Genomic DNA, 24,193 nt, shown 5'->3' with positions numbered 1-24,193 from the left:
GCAATAAAGCACTACCTAATCTCAAAAGGAATCTTCTTAATTAGCCTTTGCCTTATGGAATGCCAGGAACTCCTCTCTTTTTTCAAAGAAAGTGATAACCCCATCTCAAATTCTACAAAAATGAAACTTATGGTTTTCTGAATTGGGTAATATTTTAACCTCAAATGTTTGATAAATACATATTTTTTGATAATTACTGATGGTAGCTCTGATAAGTATACATAGAAGGCTTGCTGGTGTGCAATTCTAACATGTGCCAATGTAGAACAATGGTTTGCAAGAACAGGTTCAGGGTACTGCAACTCAGCAATTGAAGCCTTTAAGTTTGTGAAAGAGAGAGGATTGGGATGGACTGTGCTCAGTTGGTGATACTGCTGAAAAGGAAGGAATTTGAGGAGTGTCACTGGGATCTGTTTGCTTCTCTGCTTGAAATTTTTTAATTTTCTGAAAATTTTGATGACTATACACCCTCATAAATTTAAACAAAATGTTTGTTTATCTGTAAGTATGAATTCTTTTCTTTTAAGATGCACGCATGACAAGAGAATCTCTTCATCCACAAGTTTTGACCTTTCGATTGGGCTGAGAGAGGATATTTCAGACATTTGATAATAGGAAGCAGGAGTTAATGATGGCATTCACTCTTCTAGATTTCATTCATAAAGTCAAATCACCATGGGCGAAGGAAAACTTAATCCTTAATACATACTTTCATAAAAAAAAATAGGACCGAGTTTTCCTCCATCTCATTCACCGCGGCGCAAGAAAGGGTATCAGGAGGGGTTTGTGAACCCTAGGATGGCGGGTGAACCGTCGTTCTCAATGGCAAGAAATAGTACACTTACTGGAAAGGGAAACATAGCCTAAACAATTAATCTCCATTTTGTTATGTGATTAGACTCTTTTTTCCTTCACCAGTTCTAGATGATATTTTTTTCAATCAATCCCTTTGGTTACAAATCGCTGAAACTCATGGGCTGTGTTTAAGGTTTTTTTTTTATTTTTTATCTATCCTACTCAAGGGCCCACAGGCCAACTACAAGCTAAGGGGGAAGGCTAACACAAGCCCACAATCTACAACTAGGGGGGGAGGGGAGGGGAGGGGAGAGGAGAGAGGGGTGCCTTTTTGGCACAATATACAATCCAAGAGAGGCGATCCCTTGACCTCCTGGGGGGGGCATGCACTCAACTTGCAATGCCTCCAACCAGCCGAGCTAGTAACTGTTTGCGTGTTTAAGGTTAGTTAAAGATAGGTATCAATCCTTGTCCAAAGCTTTGATGAATGAATTGGGCTCCTCTGTAGTGCCTGGTGCGCTACAGATCTTGTGACACAACACCGGAGCTCACCACATGGATGAATTCCCATTTGGACGGCGCGGATCGAGCTGGAAATCCAGATTTTATTGAAGCATCTAATTTGATGAGTTAGATGGAAAATTGTTGAAGATTTTATTCCATTTTCTTCACTCTTGAGCTAAATCAAGCAAGCACCAAAGTAGAGCATGGTGGGGGCTCCCAGTGCATGTTTGGCTTTCTGGACATCGGCTTTTGGGCTTCTCAAGATATATTTTAGCGATTATAGGGGATAAAAACACAGGTCCAATGAGTAGATATCATTTAGAATCGCTTCTCAGTTGGAGAAACTACAGAGGTAGGGAAACTTCACTTTTTTAGGTTGATCTTACAGCGGCTAGATAAGCCAGCGTTGGGTAAAAGTGCTGAAATGAGAAACCTATCTTAGCCATGAAGAGAGAAAATTGTGAGAATAGGACACAATTCATAATAGCAACAAGTACTATCTAATGATCTAATTATCTAAATATAACAGATTAATGCTTCAGATGGTTTACTGGTAAGATCCAGATCAACTGATCATCTTGGTCAACAATTGAACCACCAAGAACAAAGCAGAAGTCAGAACCAAGCACACAAGTCCAACCAACCAAAAAGCAAGGTGTGTGAACTCAGTGATAAACAGAGGATGACAGCTGAGTCCTCAAGTCAATTTCAATACTAAGCCAATCTTACTGCTAGTTTCCTCCCCTTTCCCATTGACAGCTACCAACCAGTAAAGCCATCATGGTTCTACAAAGGAAATTTTCTTTAACAAGAGATACACTGTAAACATTTTCAACTAAAATGGTATATAGTTAATATATCTACCTATAGCTATAATCTTTCCTAGAAACATGCTAGGTACTGGAAGGCAAAATGATCTGGCAAGAGACTTGAACCTCAAAAGCTGAGAGCCGATTGCAACTTCCACATACATTGGTCATCAAAATAGGGGCCCCGAAGAACCTATTCCTGTCTTCGAGCAAATTACAGTCAGCATTTGTCATCTCCTTGACCAGACCAGCATGTCTGGACCCTCTTACGAATCCACCCTTTTAAGGATGGCTGCAAAGCAAATGAGGCTGTTTGAAAATTCATTTCGGTTCTTCAAGATCAATTTTACACTCGGAGCGCCTTCTCTTGGGCTCCCGATCTCCCAACTGCAGTGAGAGATCATCACCAGAGCCATTCCTCAATGCAGAGAGATTCTTTGATTCTTGACGGTCCTGTTGGTCATTTTGATGAATTGGCGAATGTACAATTAAGTTGGGAATGAATTGATGCTCTAAATTCGGCAATGCCCGGATACCATCTTCTATATGAAACTCAGAGGGAGCAACATGTGGATTTGCTTCTGCACAAGGTCCGTTGTCCACAGGAATATGCTGAATGTTAAAACCCAGAGGCTCAAAGATCTCTTTTGTTTTGTCCTTCGGTTGTGGTTGTGGTTGTGGCTGTGTTCCCTCTGCAGGGGACGACTCACCAACTGTAGAATCCACTCCACCTGCTGAAGCGTTTTTTTGTTCTTGCAAGGCCGCTATATTAAGAATGAAAAAATCAACGGTCAAACATTAAAACTATTTATTTCTTTTTCTCCAGGAGAAAAGATAAGTCAGACTAGATTTAGTTGGTGAAGTACACACCTTCGAGTCCTTCATTTGTCGTGATGATATCAAGTTCCAGAAGATCAAGAAGACGTCCAAGATCAACCCCACTGGTCCAATTCTCAGGAGGTTGACCAACTTTCAGCTTCAACCGTCCCCGATTGGCTGTCCCACCCCATATTATCCCAATAGGCCGAGGTTTCTCACCATTCTGACCTGTTAAAAGGATGAGACTCCCACTGTCACCTTCAAGGTCAAAGGTCTGCTGGTTTTCTCCCACAACAAGAAAATCAGTGAAGAAGCAGATCCCTTTCTCATCATTATATTCAAGGGCATAGGCCATTACATTCCCCGTAGTTAAGCCCGAGCTTCTTCCTACCTTCACCACTTGCTTCCCGATCAGACTTTTGATTGGGGACTGCAAGTCTATGATCTTCACATCACCAATCACACCGACACCTTTTACCAATGTAGTTACATTGGAGACATTAAAATCATCCGCAAAAGGTATGAAAGCCCCATCAGCTCGTACAAATGTCTCTGCAGGTGTACCAAATGATAATGGGCATGTGGGGGGGGGGGGGGTCAGGATGCAATTGAATTATCAGTCAGTGGAAAAATTATATTTTTGGTATAAACAAAAAATACATTATATAAAACATAACTGAGGTAACTGTCATTCAGCATTACATAGGGTTCTTTCAAGAGAAATGAGCCATATGGGCCTTATACTGTATGGGCTTTTTTTACCACAACATTGGTTTGCTAAATAAACCCATACCATATTTGGTTCACACGCTTAACATTTGTCTCAGGCAAGAAATTGTTCCGATTTTGTTAATATGAAGCAATTCTGTACAATCAACGACCACCTTTAAGTTTACTCCCATTCACCATGCTACCGCTCCAAATCCACACAGAACTAATTCAGCAAAGAAAAGAAAACTTGGACAATAGATTTGACTTGTAATATGAATGGTAAACCATTCAACAGGATCTCAACCATCAATCAACGAGTCTAATGTACGCAGTGCACAAGGCTCCCGCGTTTAGCAGGGTCTGGAGAGGGTCAAATGTACGCAGCCTTACCCCTGTTTCCAGAGAGGCTGTTTCCAGGACTTGAACCAGTGACCAAGCGTTCAGCAAGTGAACACTTGACCAACGTGCCAAGCACGACCTTCGGGAAGGCCAACAGAATCACCAGTACAAAAACATTCCTTAGGAGATTTTACAAAACCAAAGGCAAGGTAAATTGAAATGGTCTATTTGGCTACAGTACCCAAAATAATGCAATTTACAAGATAGATAGAGCCTCCAGGTTGGTTCAAACTCTGGCAGGGAGATCTCCTGTCTTGAACTAGAAAATGTGGGTCTTGATTTTTAAGATTCTAATGATGTATCCAGATAGTGTTGTCAAAGACATGCAGCTATAGCTTTTGTATCATTTCTGAGTATTGCTGTACTGATTCCCTTTGATATGGGGCAACAACAGGATGAAATATACATTAATATCAAATGAGAGACGCAAGTTAGCAATAAGAGAAAATAAAAAAGACATAGAAAGCGCCATAAGCCCCAAACCAAAAGCCTCGCACCAACAGAAACCCCACACCAAACCAAAGCCCTCCACAAAATAGAAACTAAATAGACCAGCAATATTAATATGCATAGCTGCACTGCATTTGTAGCTGAGCTCTTCAAGTTTGGATGTCCTCATGCACAAATATCTCTATCAGGAAATCTTAAAACCAGCTTCACCATTAATATTTTTTTTGATACGAGCAAGATTTTCCTTAACTCACTCGAATTGAGCTACACCTTAGAATACAGATATTCTGTATCTTGAATCAAGTCCATGTTCCTGAATATTGGTGCTATCCAAAAGTCTCTTATTCAAGAGCAGTGTCAATAGTTTGTTAAGGGATCATAGGGAGACCCATAATCTGGAACCACATTACCTGGGTTAGTTCCGGCAAAGATGCCATACCAAAGATCATCTGTGATGAATGATGTTGCCCTCTCCACTGCTCCCAGATACACCCCAGGGCCTAGGTTGGGTGGCAAAGGATGAAACATCTTTTGGCTTGGGTAGTCCAAATCAACTGCAACATGCCGATTTGTGAGGAAACCAACTTGTCGGTTGCCTGTTCGGCTCCTCACTATGGCACCCAAAGTTCCATAGGTTTCTTGGCTTGCAACCTGAGCACAAACGGAAGGGTATTAGGTCATTATAGAGCAGAAATTCTGAGAGAACAATAAAATAAATGGCTGATATCCCCAGAAGCTGTTCTGTTTTCCCCGGAGCTACTAAAGCTAAATTTATCCCATGTCCAAATTGAAATTTTCAGCCTTCAGAAAACTATGACAAAGAGGAGTCATTTTCTTATGAATAATTAATGTCTTTCCTCTAGAAGGGAAAAACAATAACAAGAATAATAAATAAAAAACTAAAGTTAAAGGAACTTGGGAACCAGTGAACATCTAAAACTGGCAAACCAATACATGCACTGATAAGCTACAGTCTTAATAGGAGCCCCAACCTCTTAGAGTTTCTCAACTTGTTTTTACTTCGTATATGCATGTTATTGTTTTTCTCCTCCACAAAGACATCAAAAGAAATATCAGGACTGGTTGACAAAATAACTAGAGAACCATCCTCATATTGATCAACAAGAATCTAAGAAAAATATCATAAATTGGTTGGCTCATCTATTTCTGCTATGTGGCAGGTAGGGCTGAAACTTGGTGAACAAGTAGAGCCCAAGGCCCACTGCTGACATGTCAAGTTTCAGCCCAAGTGGAATTTGCCAAGTGGCAAAACAAAGCACTGAAAAATCTGGGACTACCAAACAGATGTGGACCACTGAGGGGGGTGCATCGACATATATGGGAAGGTAAACAATTGAATTTGAGGCTGAAATTTGACCCGTGATCAATCAAAAATATATTCCCAAGATATAAAACAGTCAGAAACTCAGAATCACCGCATGACCGCATCATCCTTCCATGTGGCCCTATTAGATGAGCCACCTAGCATATAGCTTAGGTGGGTGGACCACCCAGACAACCTTTTACCTAAATCTTGAAATCACACATAAAACAGGTAAAATGTCAATTGGAATGAGCGGTATATAAGGTACCTATCAGCCAGACAGGAAACCAAACCCAGTCTGTTTCCCTCAAAGGTTTTGTGGGTCTACAATCCTTGATGCAATGGCTTTTTACAAGGAACAGGTTGATGTGAGGAGTAGATTTTCATTTTTTTGGGATAAATAAGGACAGGCAGAAATTTATCCCAAAAAAATTTGTTGTTGGGATAAATAACAACAGCTGCCTAGCGCAGTTGGTGAGCTGTGGTGCGCTTCATGCCCATGCTCACCAGGAGGTCTCGAGTTCGAGTCTCCTGGCTGTTACCTTCCCAATTCCCCCCCCCCCTCTTCAAAAAAAAAAAGACAGGCAGAAATTTTACTGGACTTCCTGATCTCATGGTCAAGATTCTAACAGTAAAGAAGGAAATGGCAAAGAAGACAAAAAGAGATAAGAAGTGGTACCTATCTGAACAGGCCAAAGAAATGAAACCAATCATCCCTTGCATACAGAAAATGGAGAAAACAGCATTTTACAGATAGTCCATCCAATAAGCATATTCGACAAACAAGATGGAGAAAAACCAACATCTCTGTCTCCATCAGAGCATGCCAAAAGTATTGACCTTGTAATATAAAAGTTTGATAAGAGAGCTTTGCTCTAATTGTGATTCCTTCATAAGAACCCACTTTCCTAATAAGCAAGATCTAAACCTAAAGGCCTTTATCTTTTGGTCCTAAATGAGATTTACGACCATTTGACCAAATCAGTTTGACCTCCAAAACCCTACAACTGAGTAGCCCAAAGGTGGGTATTTCTTTGATTAGTGTACAGCTAGAAAAAGTTGGCTTGCAGGCAAAATCATTTCAAAGAACATCAAAAATACAAATGATTTGGTCTGAGTCATTCAAAGTCTCTGAATGAGATCCAAGAATAATCCAAAAGTGAGCTTCACTTCCAGTTCAAAACTGTGGCTATCCTCCCCCAAGTATAAATCACTAATCATCCAAGACGACTACTCTCTGGTCCCCCCTACCACAAAAGATATGGAGGCCTTGAGGGGACAGTTCTTCAGAATCTGATTCCAAAGGAACCAAGTAAGCAATTTAAGTCCTGACACTGAAATACGAATAAATTCATGTTTCAATTTAGTTCCAAATGCGACATTTGTAGCCACTTTCAATATTTTTTAATCTTTTTTATGGAAATTATCTATAAAACATTTTAAGAAATCACAGTTTGTAACTAGAACTTTTCGAAGCTCATCCAGAATACTTTTTGGGCAATAAATGAACAATCACCAACTTATCCTCTTTTGAACTTGATAATCAGCACTGGTGTCCTACCATTCTTTATCCTTATTTATGACTTCCAAGTTCACTGTACTGATGTATGGACCAAGATCCATGCATGGGGAGTTTGGAGCCATATGGCTTGTCAATGCTCAGGAAACATAAAAATTTCAAAAGGAGAGTCAGTCAAAGATGTATCAGGCAAATTCTACCTAGACAATTAAATCCACGTAAAAGGTCTGGTCGTTCACTAAACATCTCAGGAGTACACCAGAGGATGTTACCAGGACTCCCAGTCAGTATTTGGCCAGTTTTTGTTCAAGTATGGAGGTGGAGTAAGCCAGAATAACTCAATTCCATACCTGTTTTCACCAACAGGCTCTTCATTAAGTAACTTATATCTTGATCTTCATCATGTGTGCGTATAGTAATTTCCCAAGGAATTTGGTGGTTAAATGGGATAAAATGGATGTCCTCTGGTGTGGGATTACCTGTACCATGCCATCTTTAAGAACCTCTCCCTAGTCCCAACACCACAAAAATGGAATTACAACCTCCCTGAGCTCTTGACAATCATAATACAAGATCCATAACAATGACTTCCAAGATGCTTCAAGCACCAGTGGCAGTAAGGCGTTCACATTACTCCTTTCCTAATTGCATCGACTATGACAGTATTCAATGATGTGTTACAATCTTTCTCCAAATTTGGTCAGTAGAATTGGTCTTTTGTTGGGATGGTCATCAAATATTCAAATCTCGAACAAAATGTCCCCTATAGAAGTCTTGAAGGGCAAAGCACACTCAACAGAAATGCATTTTTTTCTTCCACTAACAAGTGAAGTTTATACATGCTAATACACCATATTATGCAATATTATATCATACGCATACATGTATATCATAAATGCTAATCTGGAAATATAGGTATATATACAAGAAAATATTTATGCACGAAAATAAAGTATGCACAGATGCCAGCTTGTAAAGCTGTAGAAGTCCAGGGAGGTCTGTATCCTGGACCCAGGCTCAAAACCCATCTTTATCTAACCACTAACCACTGACCCAATACCAATCCAACCAAGAGAGTTGCCAGTAGATGACACCTACATCATCAGTCGCATTATGTTTTATCTCATATTCTGAATACTGACACAAGATGAAGATTGACCCTTGCCCTCTGCAATTTTAGAATTCAATCTATTACCAAAGAGAGTCTTCTTAGTCATTGCAAGTTTTTAAAGCCCTATAAAGAGCTGGACGTACAGAATAAAAAAAGTAGTTGGATTTGAGATTTGAAAGAGACGTATAAATGTTTTCTTCCAAGGGTTGGATAAGGCCTTTTTACCTCTTTGCTGTGGTCAAGAGTGCCGAGCTACAAGTTAGGAAAATGTTTTTCTGGTTGCATTTAGAGTTTGCTTCAATCTATTTTCTTCATGAATTGTTTGTTTCTTTGTAATCATCTTGATTTTCTATTAATCAACAATATTTTCTGGCTGTTTGGGTAAATCTCCAATTCTGGTAAGGCTTTTCAGTCCTCAGCATAATCATGGACTGTTTGTAGGTATCATATAGATTTGGGGTTTGATTTCCAAAAAGTTGCTGTCTATTCTGGTCGAGAACTGTTCAAGGGTACTCTTCAGACCCATGACAGCACCATGTTTCTTGGTCTTGCCTTACGTTTTTCTATTTTTTTTAAACCCACACCTTTAGTTCATCCTTGCACTTCAATCCTGGAACTTGAAACCCCATGCTGCTATGTTCCTACTTTTTGATTTCTTTGCATTATTCATAAAAAATAAAAGGTTGCAGTACGTGGGTAAAAATAAGTTTGCAATACGCCATAGTTGGCGCCATGGCGTTAGATCGCTGGAGAAGTGGGCATATCGACCACCGATATGAATGATGTAAGAATATCAACCGATATGACCTCCATGCCATCGCCATGGCGCCGCCATGGACGCCATACCATGACATATGGCCATATCAGGCGACATGGTTGTTTCAAATTATAAAACTTAATTTCTTAACAATAATTTTTTTTTAACCATTTTTTATTTTAATGCTTTTTCCTTAACATAAAAAAAAATTTTAAAAATCAAACACAAAATACTAATACACTATTGACTAATACACAATCACATATTCACATCAGCAATTTTTTTTATTTATTTAGATGGGTTGTTTATTAGCTTTATTCACTCAATATAAATTACGTTCTTGTAATTGTTTTTTTGTTTTGTTACTTTTGTAGTCACTTTCATATGAGTCATATCTCAACTCTCATGATTTTTCAACTTTATTATTAGCAAGACTATTGCTATCAATTATTTGATAATCCATGATTTCATATACACTAATGGATATTACACTTTCATGAATTAAACCATAGTAGATTAGTAGTACACTTTCATGTTAATTTTTTATGTTATAGGGTATATATTATAGCATACTAAATGACATTAAAAATAGAAAAAATAAAAAATAAAACATAATCGATATGATCGCCATAGCAACGCCATGGCGGGTGACATGTCGATATATCGACTTGACACCCCTCCACCGACTTGGATCGCCGTGACGACGTGACAACTATGCAATACACTGATTAAATTCAACTGCTGATATAGTCGATTAAATCTCAATTGTTCAATATTTTTATCTCAATTAACCGAGACTATCTGTTACCATTTTTATCCCAAATCTCATTCTCAATATCTGTCCGTGCAACCTCCCCGCTGCAACTCTCCCCTTCCACCGGCTTCCTCCGCAGTGCAGTTCACCCAATACCTCCGTTTTACCATTTTTCCTGCTTCCATATACAGATGAATTAGCAGGTTCAGCTCTCTCTTCCACAAGCAGTGATAAGAAGAACTTCACACCTTCAGATTCTAATTCAGAGAAGAACTCCATTGGGCCGCCATGGTTGATCACCTTGAAGAACCCTAATTCTTCGTAGACCTCGATGACGAGGGTCTTGGCATCTAGTTTTGAGGGGTATATAACACGAATTCCAGAAACAAAAGCAGTGGGTTTGCAGTAATTTATCAGAGAGAGATTTTGAGTAGATCATTGTAACTGAAGTAGCTAAAAAGCGGGAGAGAGAAATGAGGAATCCAAAGCTAAAAAGCAGCAGAGGATTCCTCCTCTTCTTCACCACCAGCACTGGAGCTGGATTAATTTGGGGAAGGATTAAGGTTGGGATTGGTTTCTCAATGAGCGAAACCTCTGACAAAAGTGGGAATTGGAAGCTCATCTTCTTCAAAACCCAGCTTGGAGTGTATAAAAGCCAAAACAAGAGCTTTATTATCATCTTTTTGGGGAAAATTTCCCTTTGCATTTTGGCCTAATGACAGACACCCCAAACGTTAAAAAGTTGAAATATATCAACCTTCCCCCTGACGTTAAGCACGGTTAGCATAAAAGTTGAAATGTCCATTTTAACCCCCAAAATCTGGTTCATACCTTTGTTCAATTCACCAACAGAAACCCTAACCTTTCTTCAAGTCGCTGGATTTATGATGGAGACGAGGGAGGCGTCAATGCCGAGGAAGGGAAGGGGAGTCATGGCATACCTGAGGTGGGACTCATGCCATAGTAGAGGGCTTCATCGACGAGCTCTTGCTTGGTTTCATGATATGTTCCCTTGATATGTGAAATCAAAAACAGGGATTGATATGGTTCTGCGACCTAAACGTATTTGGGAGAGATTTGCGATCTGATCAATGAGATGTCCACTTGAAATCCAATTGATTCTTGAAAGGGAGATGTTATATTATATGGGCCAGAATACTGTGGGGGGTATTCTGGACTTTTTACTGCTTTATTCCATGTACAGCCATGTCGGCTATGATAGGGACAATTCTTTCCATGTAATTTTGATTCCTTATTATAAATGTATGACTTGGGGTCTACCTTAGACCATCTAAGCATTCACTCCTAATTCTAATCTCTCAACATGGCATCAGAGCAAGTTTGAGTTAGGGAATTTCCTTCCATTCTCGATTTCCCCCCCTCCTCCCTTTCACTCTCGATCTCTTCTTCCCAACCCCCTCTTCTGTTTTGATATTCTCTCTCCATCATTCTCCCACTAGGGCAGCACTGATGAGGTGATCGACAGATCCAGTTGCTGCCCCCCTTTACCTCATCCTATGATACAGTTTTTTTATCGATAGGGACAAGTTCTTGCTGCCTGCGATATTTGCTTCTTCAGTTTTTTTTGGATGCTTCCACTTCTTGCCAAGGAACCAATCTACCTCATTGAAGACTCAAGAACTGCGGCAGTATTTATTTCTTTGGATCAGCTCCTATCTCCAACAAGATTGAAGAACTAGATCAATTTCTTTTCATCAAATCAGGGTTTTCTCCAAAACCCTGACAAATATCGATCTAGGAGTTTCAAGTTTCCATTAGGGCTGGTTTCTGGAGTACTTCAGTCGTATTAGAAGCATACTCGATCCAAGTTTCAGCTCTATCTGGTGTTTTTTTGTCAGCAATCAGCCCTTCATTGATTTCACCAAAATCAGGGTTTTTTTTAAAACCCTGAAAAAAGTCTGTCTCAAGGATTTCTCTATTAGATGCTGCTGGTTTTTTGAGACATCTCTCCCTATATTAAAAGAGGATTCTCCATCAAATTTCAGCCCATACCTTGAAGGGATTCTTGGGTTTCTAATCACACCACCTTCTCTGTGATCATGGGTGACTCAGTTAATTCGACTGCAACTTCTGTTGGTGATGGCCAAGGCAAATCAGAATTTCATACCTTTCCTACTAATCCAATCAAATTGGATGGTTCTAATTACTTGCTTTCGTCTCGGTCTGCTTCCTTTGCCATTGTTGGTCGTGGCCTTACTGGTCACATTAATGGCACCACTGTTTTGCTAGCTGAGACTGGTCATGTTCAAGAAAGATGGCTTGCCAGCAATGGTGTTCTCATGTCCTACTTGATTGGTTCTATGACTTCAGATCTGCAACATAATTTTCTTCTCCTTGATACAGCCTCTCAGATTTAGGCTGCTTGCAAGGAAACTTACGGGCAGCTTGGCAATGATGCCCAAGTATATGAACTCGGGAAGAAAGTCCTCCACACTACTCAGGGAGAATTTTTAGTTTCCAAATACTATGCTACTCTACGCAGTCTGTGGCAACAATTGGACCACTTCTCTGATTTCCACCCTACTACAGTTGCTGACATTGCTTCATATAAGAAGCATGTGGACAAGATCAGGTTGTAGGGTGTATGATTTTTTGGCTAGTTGAAATGTGGAGTATCACCAGATTCGTATTCAAGTCGCCATAAGCCTTTTCCCACACTCGAACAATCCTATGCCTTGGTGTCCTCTGAGGAAAACCGTAGGGCTGCTATGTTGCACCCACCTATTACTGACAGATCAGCCCTCAAGGCTGCTGCCCCGGCTACTCTTGCACCTGTTGGCATTGCTTCTCTTGGTGATTCCACTACAAGGACTGTTGTTTATGAGCACTGTCACAAACCCTACCATACCAAAGAGAAGTGATGGAAACTTCATGGGAAACCAGCTGACTTTGAAGCAAAAAATGGCTACCAAGACAAAGACAAAGCCAAAGAACAAGGCTCATCACACTGAGACTGTTACTACAGCCCCTGCTACTGACATTGGTCTATCCCAGGATGATCTACAAGCATTCCTACGTGTGCTAAAGACTTCCGCTGTTGCTGCCTCTACTACATCTGCTGATACTGCCACCTCCGCTGCTCCTTCAGGTTCACACTTAACCCGGTCAGGTATTCCATTTGGTGGTCACTGTGCTTATGTAGCTTCCCATCCTTGGATCATAGATTCTAAAGCTACAAATCACATGACCGATTCCTCTAACCTGTTCCATCGTTATTCTCCCACTTCTGGGAAAGACAAGGTCAAAATAGCTGATGGTTCCCTTTCATCTATATCTGGAAAAGGAATCATCAACTATACTTCTTCGCTTCCTTTGTCCTCTGTTTTACATATTCCTAATTTTACTACTAACCTTCTTTCTATTAGTAGTATTACTCGTGATCTTAATTGCAAAGTAATTTTTTCCTTCCCATTGTGTTTTTCAGGATCTGGACTCTGGGAAGACAAATGGATTGGGTAAAGTACATGGTGGATTGTACCTGCTTGAAGATGGTCGTCCCTCTCCACTACCATTAACTTCTCCGCTACCTCAGAACTCCTTGGTCTCTTCTGAACTTTACCAATGGCACTCTAGATTAGGTAACCCTCCATTAGGAATTTTAGCACATTTATGTCCTAGTTTGGTCACCCCATGTACTAAGGATGACTTTTTTTGTGAGGTTTGTGTTTTGGCCAAACAGACACGATCAACTTATTCTTTATCAAATAAAAGGAGTTCTTCTTGTTTTCAATTGGTGATTCTGATGAGTGGAGTCCTAGTCGTAAAACATCTCTTTCTGGTTACCGATGGTTTGTTTCTTTTATTGACAGTCACTCTAGGCACATATGGGTGTATCTTTTACACACAAAAAATCAAAGTTTTGAGTGTTTTCGGCATTTTCATAAAATGGTCCAAACTCAGTTCCAAGCTACTCTCAAAATATTGAGAAGTGATAATGGAACCGAGTATAAAGAATCTCAATTTCAAAACTATCTAGCTGACCATGGTATTGTTCACCTGACCAGTTGTGTTGATACCCCTACCCAGAATGGTGTGACAGAAAGGAAAAACCACCACTTGTTAGAGGTGGCCAGGGCTTTGATGTTTGCTAGACATGTCCCATCTCAGTATTGGGGAGATGCTGTCCTCACTGCTGCCTATCTCATCAATAGGCTATCTTCCCGAGATCTTGACTCCCGTAGTCCAGCTGAAGTTTTACTGGGAAATTCCTCCTTTGTTGCTACTCCCAAGGTGTTTGGTTGTGTGTGTTTTGCTAGAGATACAAAATCTCCAGGCAAACTTGAACCTAGGGGGTTACGTTATATTTTCTTGGGTTATTCTCCAACCCAGAAGGGTTACAAGTGCTACCACCCCCCTTCCTGCCGTACTTTGGTCAGTATGGATGTTATTTTTCATGAGACCGTTTCCTATTATTCTTCACCACCTCTTCAGGAGGAGAGTTCTAGTGAAGATGTGTTGTCTTTTCAGGTTCCTCCTCTTGAGGTTCCTCCTTTTCTAACCCCTACGGCTATTGTCCAGCCTCCTACGGGTGCTGCCCAGCCTCCTTTGACTGCTGCCCAATCTCCCTTGGCTACTGCCCAGCCCCCTCTGGCTGTTCCCCCTCATCCAAAGGAGTCCTTTACAGGGGGAGACCATGGGAAAGAGTGTTGTTGATGTTCCGATTCAGGGGGAGCTGACTCCTGTCCAGAGAACTATTGGTGAGTTTCAGAAGAAAATTGACAACTCCAATATGATCGCCTATTAAAAGGGAAGCACCAAAAGGGGGCAGCTTCAATCCACTGTAGCACCGATATCCATCCAGTTGCCGGCTCAAGATCCAGATCCTTCCTCTCCTTGTAAGCCCACTTCCTCCGACCTACCTATTGCTCATCGCAAAGGTACTAGGACTTGCACCCTGCATCCCATATATTGTTTTGTTTCTTATAGTTCTCTTTCTCCTTCTTTTCATGCATTTATATCTTCTCTTTCTTCTGTTTCCATTCCTAAAAATTGGCCAGAAGCATCTATAGATGGAAAGTGGAAGGCAACATTATTGGAAGAAATGAGACCACTACACAAAAATAATACGTGGGATCTTGTGGCTCTTCCTCCAGGGAAAAAACCAGTTGGATGTAAATGGGTCTTTGTGGTCAAACAGAAGGCAAATGGGACAGTGGATCGTTATCAGGCACGATTGGTTGCAAAGGGGTTCACTCAAACTTATGGAATTGACTATCAGGAGACCTTTGCACCAGTGGCGAAACTCAACACTGTAAGGGTGTTATTATCTTGTGCTGCAAATCTTGGGTGGGATCTTTAGCAGTTGGATGTAAAGAATGCCTTCCTCCATGGGGAGCTTGAGGAAGAGGTATATATGGATGTACCACCAAGTTTCTCTGATGACAGGACCAGGGGCAAGGTCTGTAAATTGAAGCGTGCTCTTTATGGTTTGAAGCAGTCACCTAAAGCCTGGTTTGGCAAGTTTCACAAAGCTATGATTTCAAGTAGGATATAAGCAAAGCAATGCTGATCACACTTTGTTCATCAGACGAGTTGGTGACAAAGTAACTATTCTCATAGTCTATGTGGATGATATTGTGGCCACTAATAATGATGGTGATGCTATCAAGAAATTGAAGCACTTCCTTGGCCGTGAGTTTGAAGTAAAGGATCTGGGAACTCTAAAATATTTTCTAGGGATAGAAGTTGCTCGATCTTCAAAGGGCATCTTTCTTTCTCAAAGGAAATATATCCTAGATCTATTGTTTGAGACTGGGTTGCTAGGTTGTCATCCTTCAGATACTCCTATTGAAGCTTCTACAAGACTTAGGGAGAAAGAGGGTGAACCTATCGACAAAGGCCGTTATCAACGATTAGTAGGCAAACTAATCTATCTCTCTCACACACGACCTGACATAGCCATTGCTATAAGTTTGGTGAGCTAGTTTATGCATGATCCTTATTCCTCTCTCATGGAGGCAGTCCTTCGTACTTTGCGATATTTGAAGTCTGCTCCAGGAAAAGGAATTCTTCTCTCTCCCAATGGTCATCTGAAGGTTGAAGCTTATACTGATGCCGATTGGGCTGGCTCTACTGACAGAAAATCAATTTCTAACTATTGTTCCTTTGTGGGTGGAAACCTTGTCACGTGGCGTAGCAAGAAGCAAAATGTTGTGGCAAGGTCCAGTGCTGAAGCAGAGTTCCGTGCAATGGCACAAGGAATCTGTGAACTTTTGTGGCTTAGAGGATTGTTGCAGGATATTGGTGTTGCTGTTCATCTTCCCATGATGCTTTATTGTGATAATAAAGCAGCCATTAGCATTACTCATAACCCTGTCCAGCATGATCGTACTAAGCATGTTGAGGTTGACCGACATTTCATCAAGGAAAAGCTCGAAGCCGGACTCATCTATGTTCCCTTTGTGAAGTCTGTTGATTAGTTAGCCGATGTGTTCAACAATGGGCTAAGTGGCAAAGTGTTTCTTCCTATCTTAGTCAAGTTGGGCATGCACGACAAATATGCTCCAACTTGAGGGGGAGTGTTGGATTATATGGGCCAGAATACCGTGGGGGGTATTCTGGACTTTTTACTGTTTTATTTCATGTACAGCCATGTCGGCTATGATAGGGACAATTCTTTCCATGTAATTTTGATTCCTTATTATAAATATATGACTTGGGGTCTACCTTAGACCATCTAAGCATTCACTCCTAAAATCTCTCAACAGGAGCTCAGAGTCGTTCTGCTGCAATCAGTTCTGGGTTCTGCTCCTAATTCTAATCTCTCAAAAGGTGTGCTGTGACCTTGGACCCAAGAAAGAGCCTAGACACCTAGACAATGCCTTGACAAATATGCTACTAACATAAAGAAACTGAAACTGAATCTAACTCCTCTTAGTCACAAGCTATTTGGAGTGTCCTATCCCAAATAAATTGCTAAAAAGAAGGAAAGAAACAGATCTAGGTTTATTTATCTTAACCCAGCCTAACTACTTGCATACAATAAAAATCTAACACTAGCACACGATTGGAGAACCAATACTGAAGCTGAGGCTCAGTTTTTAAATCAGAAAATTGACCCAAAACCAGAACCGTAAAGGGTTTGTTTCTCCTCCTGAGTGGGTATGCCTTGAGCCTTGAATCAGCATCACAACTGCATCACAGGCTCCAACAGTAAACATGAAAAACACTAGGGTAACACTGCATAAATTTGCTGAGTGCAATAGAGAACACAAATGGCAAGGCCAACTATTTTTAAGAGAACATCATTTTGAAGACTACTATCCATATTGATTATGATATCCACTAGACAAACTAACCATGGGAAAGATAGGGGACAACCATCAAATCAAGCATCACATGATTTGAGGATTGGTAATCATTCCCTGCCTTTTTTCTTCTTTTTTTTGAAAGACGGGAAAATCATGGTCAAAGTGAAATCCTGGTCAGGAGTATTTGCAGTTGGCAAGTAATACGTGATCAAAGTGGAACATGGCCTGCAAGGTCCACAGTAGGACAGCCAAGCTTCATCCAGAGAAATTTTTGAACTGCAACCATAGTAGCCAAATAATGAAGAGTTTAACACTGTCAATCCAAATACTGGAGGAGAAGAAGAAGGAACAGCTTAAAAAATGAGTAGGATAAAATGAGAAGAGTTGCACCACATAGCCCTACATCTTTGTTAGAGTTTGGCCAATCTTTACGAGAGAGAAACAAGATCTCAATATCATCACAAGAGAAGTCATTCTTTCTTAGGGAGGAAAGTCTTTTTCAAAGATTCTATATTATATGAATATTAGTATGAAACCGAGATCGTTACCTTTCAGAAAATTCTAACGATAGGGTGGTGGGTGTTTATACTTCATTCTTCTGAAGGTGGGAGAAAAGAAAAAACTGATTATTAACTAGCTGAATAAGGTATTCTACCAAAAAAAAAAAAAAAACTAGCTGAATAAGGTATGAGGGAACAAGGGGAGCGAAGACTTTTAAGGAGAGGGGTGGAGCCACCAAGACCTAAGGAGCACAAGGAATTGCTGAAGAACCTCAATCTTTCACTTATTTCAGAATAAGACATACAATGAGTATTTATAGAGCTTCACAATTCAGCTCTGTACAGCTCATCATAAAGATCCACATTTCTGTTAGGCTAAGATTTCTACAGAAAGTCTGGAAGAAGAACTGCATGAATAATCAAATATTGGTTTTCATTTAGTTTTAAACAAGAATATCACAACTTATTAAATAAAGTAAAAACACATACCATAAAGCTTCAATACCAACTTTCTGCCCAGTATCAAAGGATAACATATGTTTGCATTACTTAAAAAAGAGGGAAAATATTTTTTTTCCTTCTTATCAGTAATAATAAACATCACATTTACAGACAAGCAGAACTTAATCCATCAATTATCCATCATAGTATGCTTGGCTGAGACAAGTACAAGATACCTGAGAGCCTGAGCCAATGCAAGGATCACTTCCACGTAAGCCATCCACAAGCTCAGTGTATAACTGTTCTTTGGGAGTTGGTGCAGGTGCACCATAGTAAGAGAATTCCACAACATCCACATCACACCAGATACCTCCTGGTCCCTACTCATGGAATTCAAAAATCAACTCAATTTCCAGTACAAAAATGAAGCGAATAGAAAATGAAAATAACGTATTCATGTATTACGGTTGGCAAGAGTTTGATCAACCTGCCAGACCAAATTTGTCCAACCCAGTTACAACTAGGCTCAAGACAAGAATATGTGTTCAAAATTCAGGTTTGAACAAAAAATAGCTCGTTGGACCTAAAACCAGGTCAGGTCGGTTAAGCTATAATATAAAATGAGTTCACTAAAGTTAAATAATGTATTTGCTTGGCAAGATTTTTCTTATTCTTAATCCAACTTTCTGCCATCCATGTATACATTTTGCATATTTTATCAAAATTTCAGAGTAAATATAGTAGTTACACTACCAGCCAAATCCTGTATTGCTCACCTCAAGGGCAGCAGGCAGGCACTGGATGTGGTTGAGCCATTGTCTGTGAACTTTTCGAGCAACAAAGACAAGAATAGCAGGTATGTCTGTTAATGTACCCCGTCTTATTCGAAACCCAATTGCTGTGCCAAGACTATAACGACGCAATATCTTGCTGTGGAAAGCCCTTATGGTCATTAGCTCAAGCAAGGTGGTTGCTTGCTGACCCGTTGGCAACTGATCAAGAGTTTCAGGCAGCACTCCCTTCTGAAGATTAACAAAATAGTTTGCTCGATCTTCAGCAGCACCATTCTGTCGACTAGAAGTAGGCCATGAGAAGTAGGCAGCATTGCTCTCAGAATGCTGACCACTTGATGCAAAGGCTTGAAGTGTTGATGGAGTTGAAGTCAGATTAGGATGACTACAATAGTTCCTCTCCAGGTCTAGAGCGGACTCTTCTGATTGTGTTGATCCAGAGAAATGACCCCTTAAATCCAATCTGATCCCGTCCATCCTTCAATTGGCCTACAAGAGTAACCATCTCTTAGAAAATCTAGATTAAATGTTTAATCATTATAAATGGAATGAAAACAGGAGGAGGGGGGGGAAAGGCATCTAGGAACATATTTAGACCACAAAGAAACCATGATAAACAGTAATTCACTCATCAAACCAATAGTGATGATGATAAGCCTTTTCTATTATCTGGGGGGAAGGCTTATCGGATGGTAAAGAAACTCGGAAAAAATCAGTGGTGGGATATCAACAGTAGGAAAAAAATGAATAAAAGAAGTACAATTAGGAAAGAATGAACTATCAATGGATTTAACTAGAGAGACCTTTTGATGTCCCAACATCCTGAAAACCGTCCCAACCATTTTAGGGATAGTGACATCATAAACAATGTCTCAAATATCAGTACTTTTTGCAAGTGCCACAGTAGTAAGAGGTCCTGTGGAATGGGCCTGAACCCTACTGTTTACAAGTTCGATGAGGAGATTGCTAGACAGTTCTTCTCCAATTCTGCAGTCCTACTGTATACACAACCATGTTTGTATTTCAACTTTTCAATTTTCTGTGCCCTCTTCTTTTTTGTCTCTCAGCTCTAAGCTTAGAAAGAAGGAGATTGGAGATGGAGGAAAGAAAGAAGATTAAAATTGGGCTTTGGCAGAGCCCCAATTTAGTATACCTAATTTTGCTACAACTTTTGCAGGGGTTACACCACTGCTTCAAAAATCGGAATCAGATCAATCGAATTGGCTGATTCAGATCAGAATCGGCGGTGACCAATCAGATTCCGCCCGATTCCAACCAAAACAGTTGGAATTGGCACTGACCAATTTGATCCCTGATTCTGATTTTCATAACACTGGGCCACACACAGACACCCACACAAACAGAGGAGGAGAGAGATGAGGGGTGATTTTGTTCTGCAGCAACGTGTTGTTGATGTTTGAATGACCGGGCAAATTAAACAGCCTTCTGGCCGAAACAATAAACAAAATGGAAGAAAGTCGGCCTAAATGTCCACATGCAGACCATCAAAATCAGTGTCCAGGATGCCCATCAACTGTTCATTAAAAGCAGTGATAAGAACTCTGCAGGTTGAATGTTGACCAAACTGTTTGGAGAGAGGGATGAAAGGGGGACGAACGCAGAAATTCCGATACATTGTCAGTGAACATTCAAATTAATACAATTGTTTTCTGGGGTCCTCCCAAACACACCCGAAGTTAATCTCAGAGTGGAACATGAGAGAGAGAGAGAGAGAGAATTAATAAAGAAGTAATGAAGGAAGACATAATACATTTTAATGGGTATTGAAAGAGAATAAAGTACCCAAAATTAAGGAGAATCAAATAGAGAACCACAGTGGCTTTATACATATAACAAAAAACTGCCTCAAACAAATGGTGGGGACTTGAACAAATGGGAAAAACTGTGAAATCAATCAACAGGGAAAGAAAGCAAACCACAATGGGGTGGGTAGGAGAAAATAATGCCCCTCATACATTGGTAAATAGATAAAATAAAAGAGAGCAACATTCTGCCAAAGAATAAAAAATCAAGACATAAATAAATAAATGAAATGCAGTACAATCAAATGGCACAACACTCACTAAACCAGGAGAATGATTTCCACAAAACAGAAAGGCAAGAAAAAAGGCATACTGCAACCACTTTCTCATGTTTACTGAATAACAGAATTTCGTAGGCTAGTACCACTATAATCTTCAAATGGGTCAAAGAGAAACCAAGTTACCACTTCAAAATGGGGTTCTTAATGGGCAGATCGATCAAAACATGGAAGGAAAGCAACTATAGAGAAACAATTAAGTGAAATGCAATCTCACAAAAAAGCCTTCTAATTGTCTTCATACACACAGACCACATACACCTGCACTAAAATCAAACAGAATGATGACATAAAAGCCAAAATTAATATAATGATCTCCTACCAAAGTAGGGGGAAGAAAAGGCCAAAAGAAATGCAGAACATAAAAGTCATCTTTGCCTGTTTTTCCGCAAAAACATCGATGGTAACAACTTCATTGTGCATGATAAAATAACAACGATCCACTCTTCAGAAAACAGAAGAAAAACCAAAAACAGCTTGAAATAAGGCTCTTTCCATTACTTAACCCCCCCCCCCCTTTCCACCCCCCACCAAACCAAAAAGAAGGCAATAACACAAGCAGAACAACAGAAACCACCAATGCAATGAACATAGATTAAACAAATGATAAGAGGAGAGAAAAAATTAAAGATAAACCCCCCCCAAAAAAAAAAAGACCCACATAAAGAAAAAAGCATACATCTGGGAAAAAAAAAAGAATTGGAAATAAATTTACAGAAAAGGGCAAAACAGACAGGGTAAACAATCTGACTTAAAAACATTAGAAAAAACGCCTCAATGGGGGTATCTGAAGCAATGAAGCAGAGAGTTAAAGACAAACAAAACAAATCCAAAAGGTAGACCTGTATCTATTCATAAGCAAAGGTTAAATGGAAAAAACTGGCCACAATGTTAAAAGGGTACAAATACATGTATACAATCTTGAAATGGCTGTTATCAATAAACGAATCAAAACTTCCAAAACCAAGCAAAACAATAAAGTAAAAAAAACAAACCCATGTAGCAAAATTGGCCCTACAATTCTCCAAACATGAAACAGAGACCTCCTTCCATGCTAAAGACAAAGGGGAAATTCTCGAAAAAGATATTAAAAAAATAACTCAAAACTATGTTTTTTTTTTTTTGGGGAGAGGGGGTGGAGGGGGGGAGGAACCCTGATAAAAAAAAATAATTAACCGAATCGTTAAATGTACAGAGCAAAATAACCAGCTTCTAAATCAAAATAAATAAAGCAAAACAATACAAGCTTCTGAGTTCTGAAACTAGTATCTGAAGGGCCAAACTATACAGGTCATAAACACAATAATCATGAGAATCGAAAACCCACTCAAAAGGCAAAACCTTGTCCACTTCACTGCATGCATGAAGTAAAAACCAGCATCATAGAAATGAAACAAAAAGCCAGAAATGGATATTTGCATGGATGAAGCAAAACAGCTCAAAAAAAAAAAGGAACAATCGAGAAAATCAAATCAAATCAGAAAGCAGAAAGGTGTCACTACATGCATGAAACCAAAAAACCCAGCTGCGAACTGAAAGGAAAATCTAACCTTGAAAGTGAATTCGAAGAACTCAACTCACCGATCAGCAATGGCAGAGCTTCTTGAGAAGGACTTGAAATTACGCCCTTTTCGAAGATTTTCATACCCTAGTGGAGCTTCCCCCACCTCGGCCATCTGTCAGATCGGAGCGGGAATCTCTTCAGCACCAAGAGAGATTGCCAGCTTGCATCAATTGCTGAAAGTTTATTAGAGAGACCCATGAAATTAAAAGGAACATGAAGACCTCTGGAAAATACAGAGCAGAGTCATATAAGAAGAAAGAAACAACATAAATATCCAGCTTTGTTGGTAGAAATTAGATTTTTCTTTTTTTCCTAACAATTTCCTTTTTTTTTTTTTCCTTTTTCTTTTTTCTTTTGTTGTGGAGGGGGTCATCATACTTTTGTTTTGTGTGCTAGTGAAGGGTGCAGGGCTGAGAAGATTTTAATGGTGTAAAGACTGGAGAGGGGCCAATGAATGGAAGAAAATAGACTTTCTTGGAAGCTATGTGGGACCCATTGACATTTGCTCTCCAAAAGCTGCACAGTTTTTGGCAAATAATTCAATCCTCAAGTGTGGAGGATGGATAGGAGGATTGCCTTCCTATTCATCACTAGGATTCTCTCTCTCTCTCTCTCTCTCTCTCTCTCTCATATGAGCCTTCTTTGAGGATTGTGAGAATAAACTGATTTAAACAAACTCCCAAATGTATCAATTGTTATTGTATTTTTCTTTTATTTACCTCACTCATTTGATTATTAAAGTTTAACTCAAATGGTTAATAGAACTGTGGTATTACCTCCAAAAGTGATTTTAAATAAATAATATTAATTATAGAAATTAATATTAGTTTTACAATAGTAAAATAATAAATGACACCTCACTCATTTGATTATTAAAGTTTAACTCAAATGGTTAATAGAATTGTGGTAGTACCTCAAAAAGTGATTTTAAATAAATAATATTAATTATAGAAATTAATATTAGTTTTACAATAGTAAAATAAAAAATGACATGTTTTTATAATTTTATGCCAATTTTAAAATCATTGTATATCATTTCCAACAAATTAATGCTTATATGAACTAGAATTCGACTTGTTAGATAAGTGTAAGATCCTTTATCAATGTATAACTTGATAAGAGAGCATGGATTGTTTCGAAGATGAAGTGGCACCTGCCCTTGTCATGTTTATTTTTCCTCTTGTATGGTAGAAGAGGAAACAACTCTATTTGTAGAGATAGAAAAGATAGCTCTAGACAAAGTATTTGCCACATGACAAAATAGGCAATATGAATATTTGAATGGAAAATGACACCCTTTATTGATTATATGTTAATTTAAATTTTTTAATTTTTTTTGGTACTCACCTTATTCATTTATATTTACCGCCAATATATTGCGTTTTTTCATTCTAATACGTTTTCAATAATTCAAACTTGTTCAATAATTAGTGGTTGTCAACCATCATTCTTGCATTTTTCATTTATTTTAATGTGTGGCAAAATCAAATTAGATTAAATATTTTTCTTGCATTATTTACTTATTCTGTTATTTGGCAAAATCAATTTGAATTCAAACTTGGCATGCGAGCGA

The 24,193-nt window shown here is 39.3% G+C and overlaps 1 protein-coding gene across 2 annotated transcripts; it reads right to left on the bottom strand.

Annotated features, from left to right (window-relative positions):
• Positions 1 to 2,080: 2,080 nt before the first annotated feature.
• Positions 2,081 to 23,169, bottom strand: LOC122639899 (protein NARROW LEAF 1-like). Of its 2 annotated transcripts, none has more exons than XM_043832933.1 (6): positions 22,607 to 23,169; positions 18,941 to 19,444; positions 18,401 to 18,544; positions 4,898 to 5,138; positions 2,979 to 3,479; positions 2,081 to 2,872 (listed from the first exon to the last, which is right to left on the bottom strand). In XM_043832933.1, exons 2-6 carry the CDS (start codon positions 19,430 to 19,432, stop codon positions 2,430 to 2,432), a joined length of 1,821 nt encoding a protein of 606 aa, XP_043688868.1. In that variant the 5' UTR covers positions 19,433 to 19,444; positions 22,607 to 23,169; the 3' UTR covers positions 2,081 to 2,429. The 2 variants fall into 2 exon arrangements, with proteins under 2 accessions (XP_043688868.1, XP_043688866.1); XM_043832931.1 differs by having other exon boundaries at positions 22,638 to 23,169.
• Between the last annotated feature and the right edge of the window lie 1,024 nt (positions 23,170 to 24,193).

The sequence above is a fragment of the Telopea speciosissima genome, chromosome 9, assembly GCF_018873765.1.
Source record: "Telopea speciosissima isolate NSW1024214 ecotype Mountain lineage chromosome 9, Tspe_v1, whole genome shotgun sequence".
Taxonomy (NCBI): domain Eukaryota; kingdom Viridiplantae; phylum Streptophyta; class Magnoliopsida; order Proteales; family Proteaceae; genus Telopea; species Telopea speciosissima.
Note: the sequence above shows the minus strand (reverse complement) of the source record. Positions and strands in the feature narration are given on the sequence as shown.

Coding starts and splice junctions, on each gene's coding strand:
- LOC122639899 (XM_043832933.1), bottom strand. CDS start 19,432: ATGGACGGGATCAGATTGGATTTAAGGGGTCATTTCTCTGGATCAACA. Junction 18,545..18,940: donor GCCTGCCTGCTGCCCTTGAG/GTGAGCAATACA, acceptor TTCCATGAGTAG/GGACCAGGAGGTATCTGGTG. Junction 3,480..4,897: donor CTTTGCCGGAACTAACCCAG/GTAATGTGGTTC, acceptor GTACACCTGCAG/AGACATTTGTACGAGCTGAT.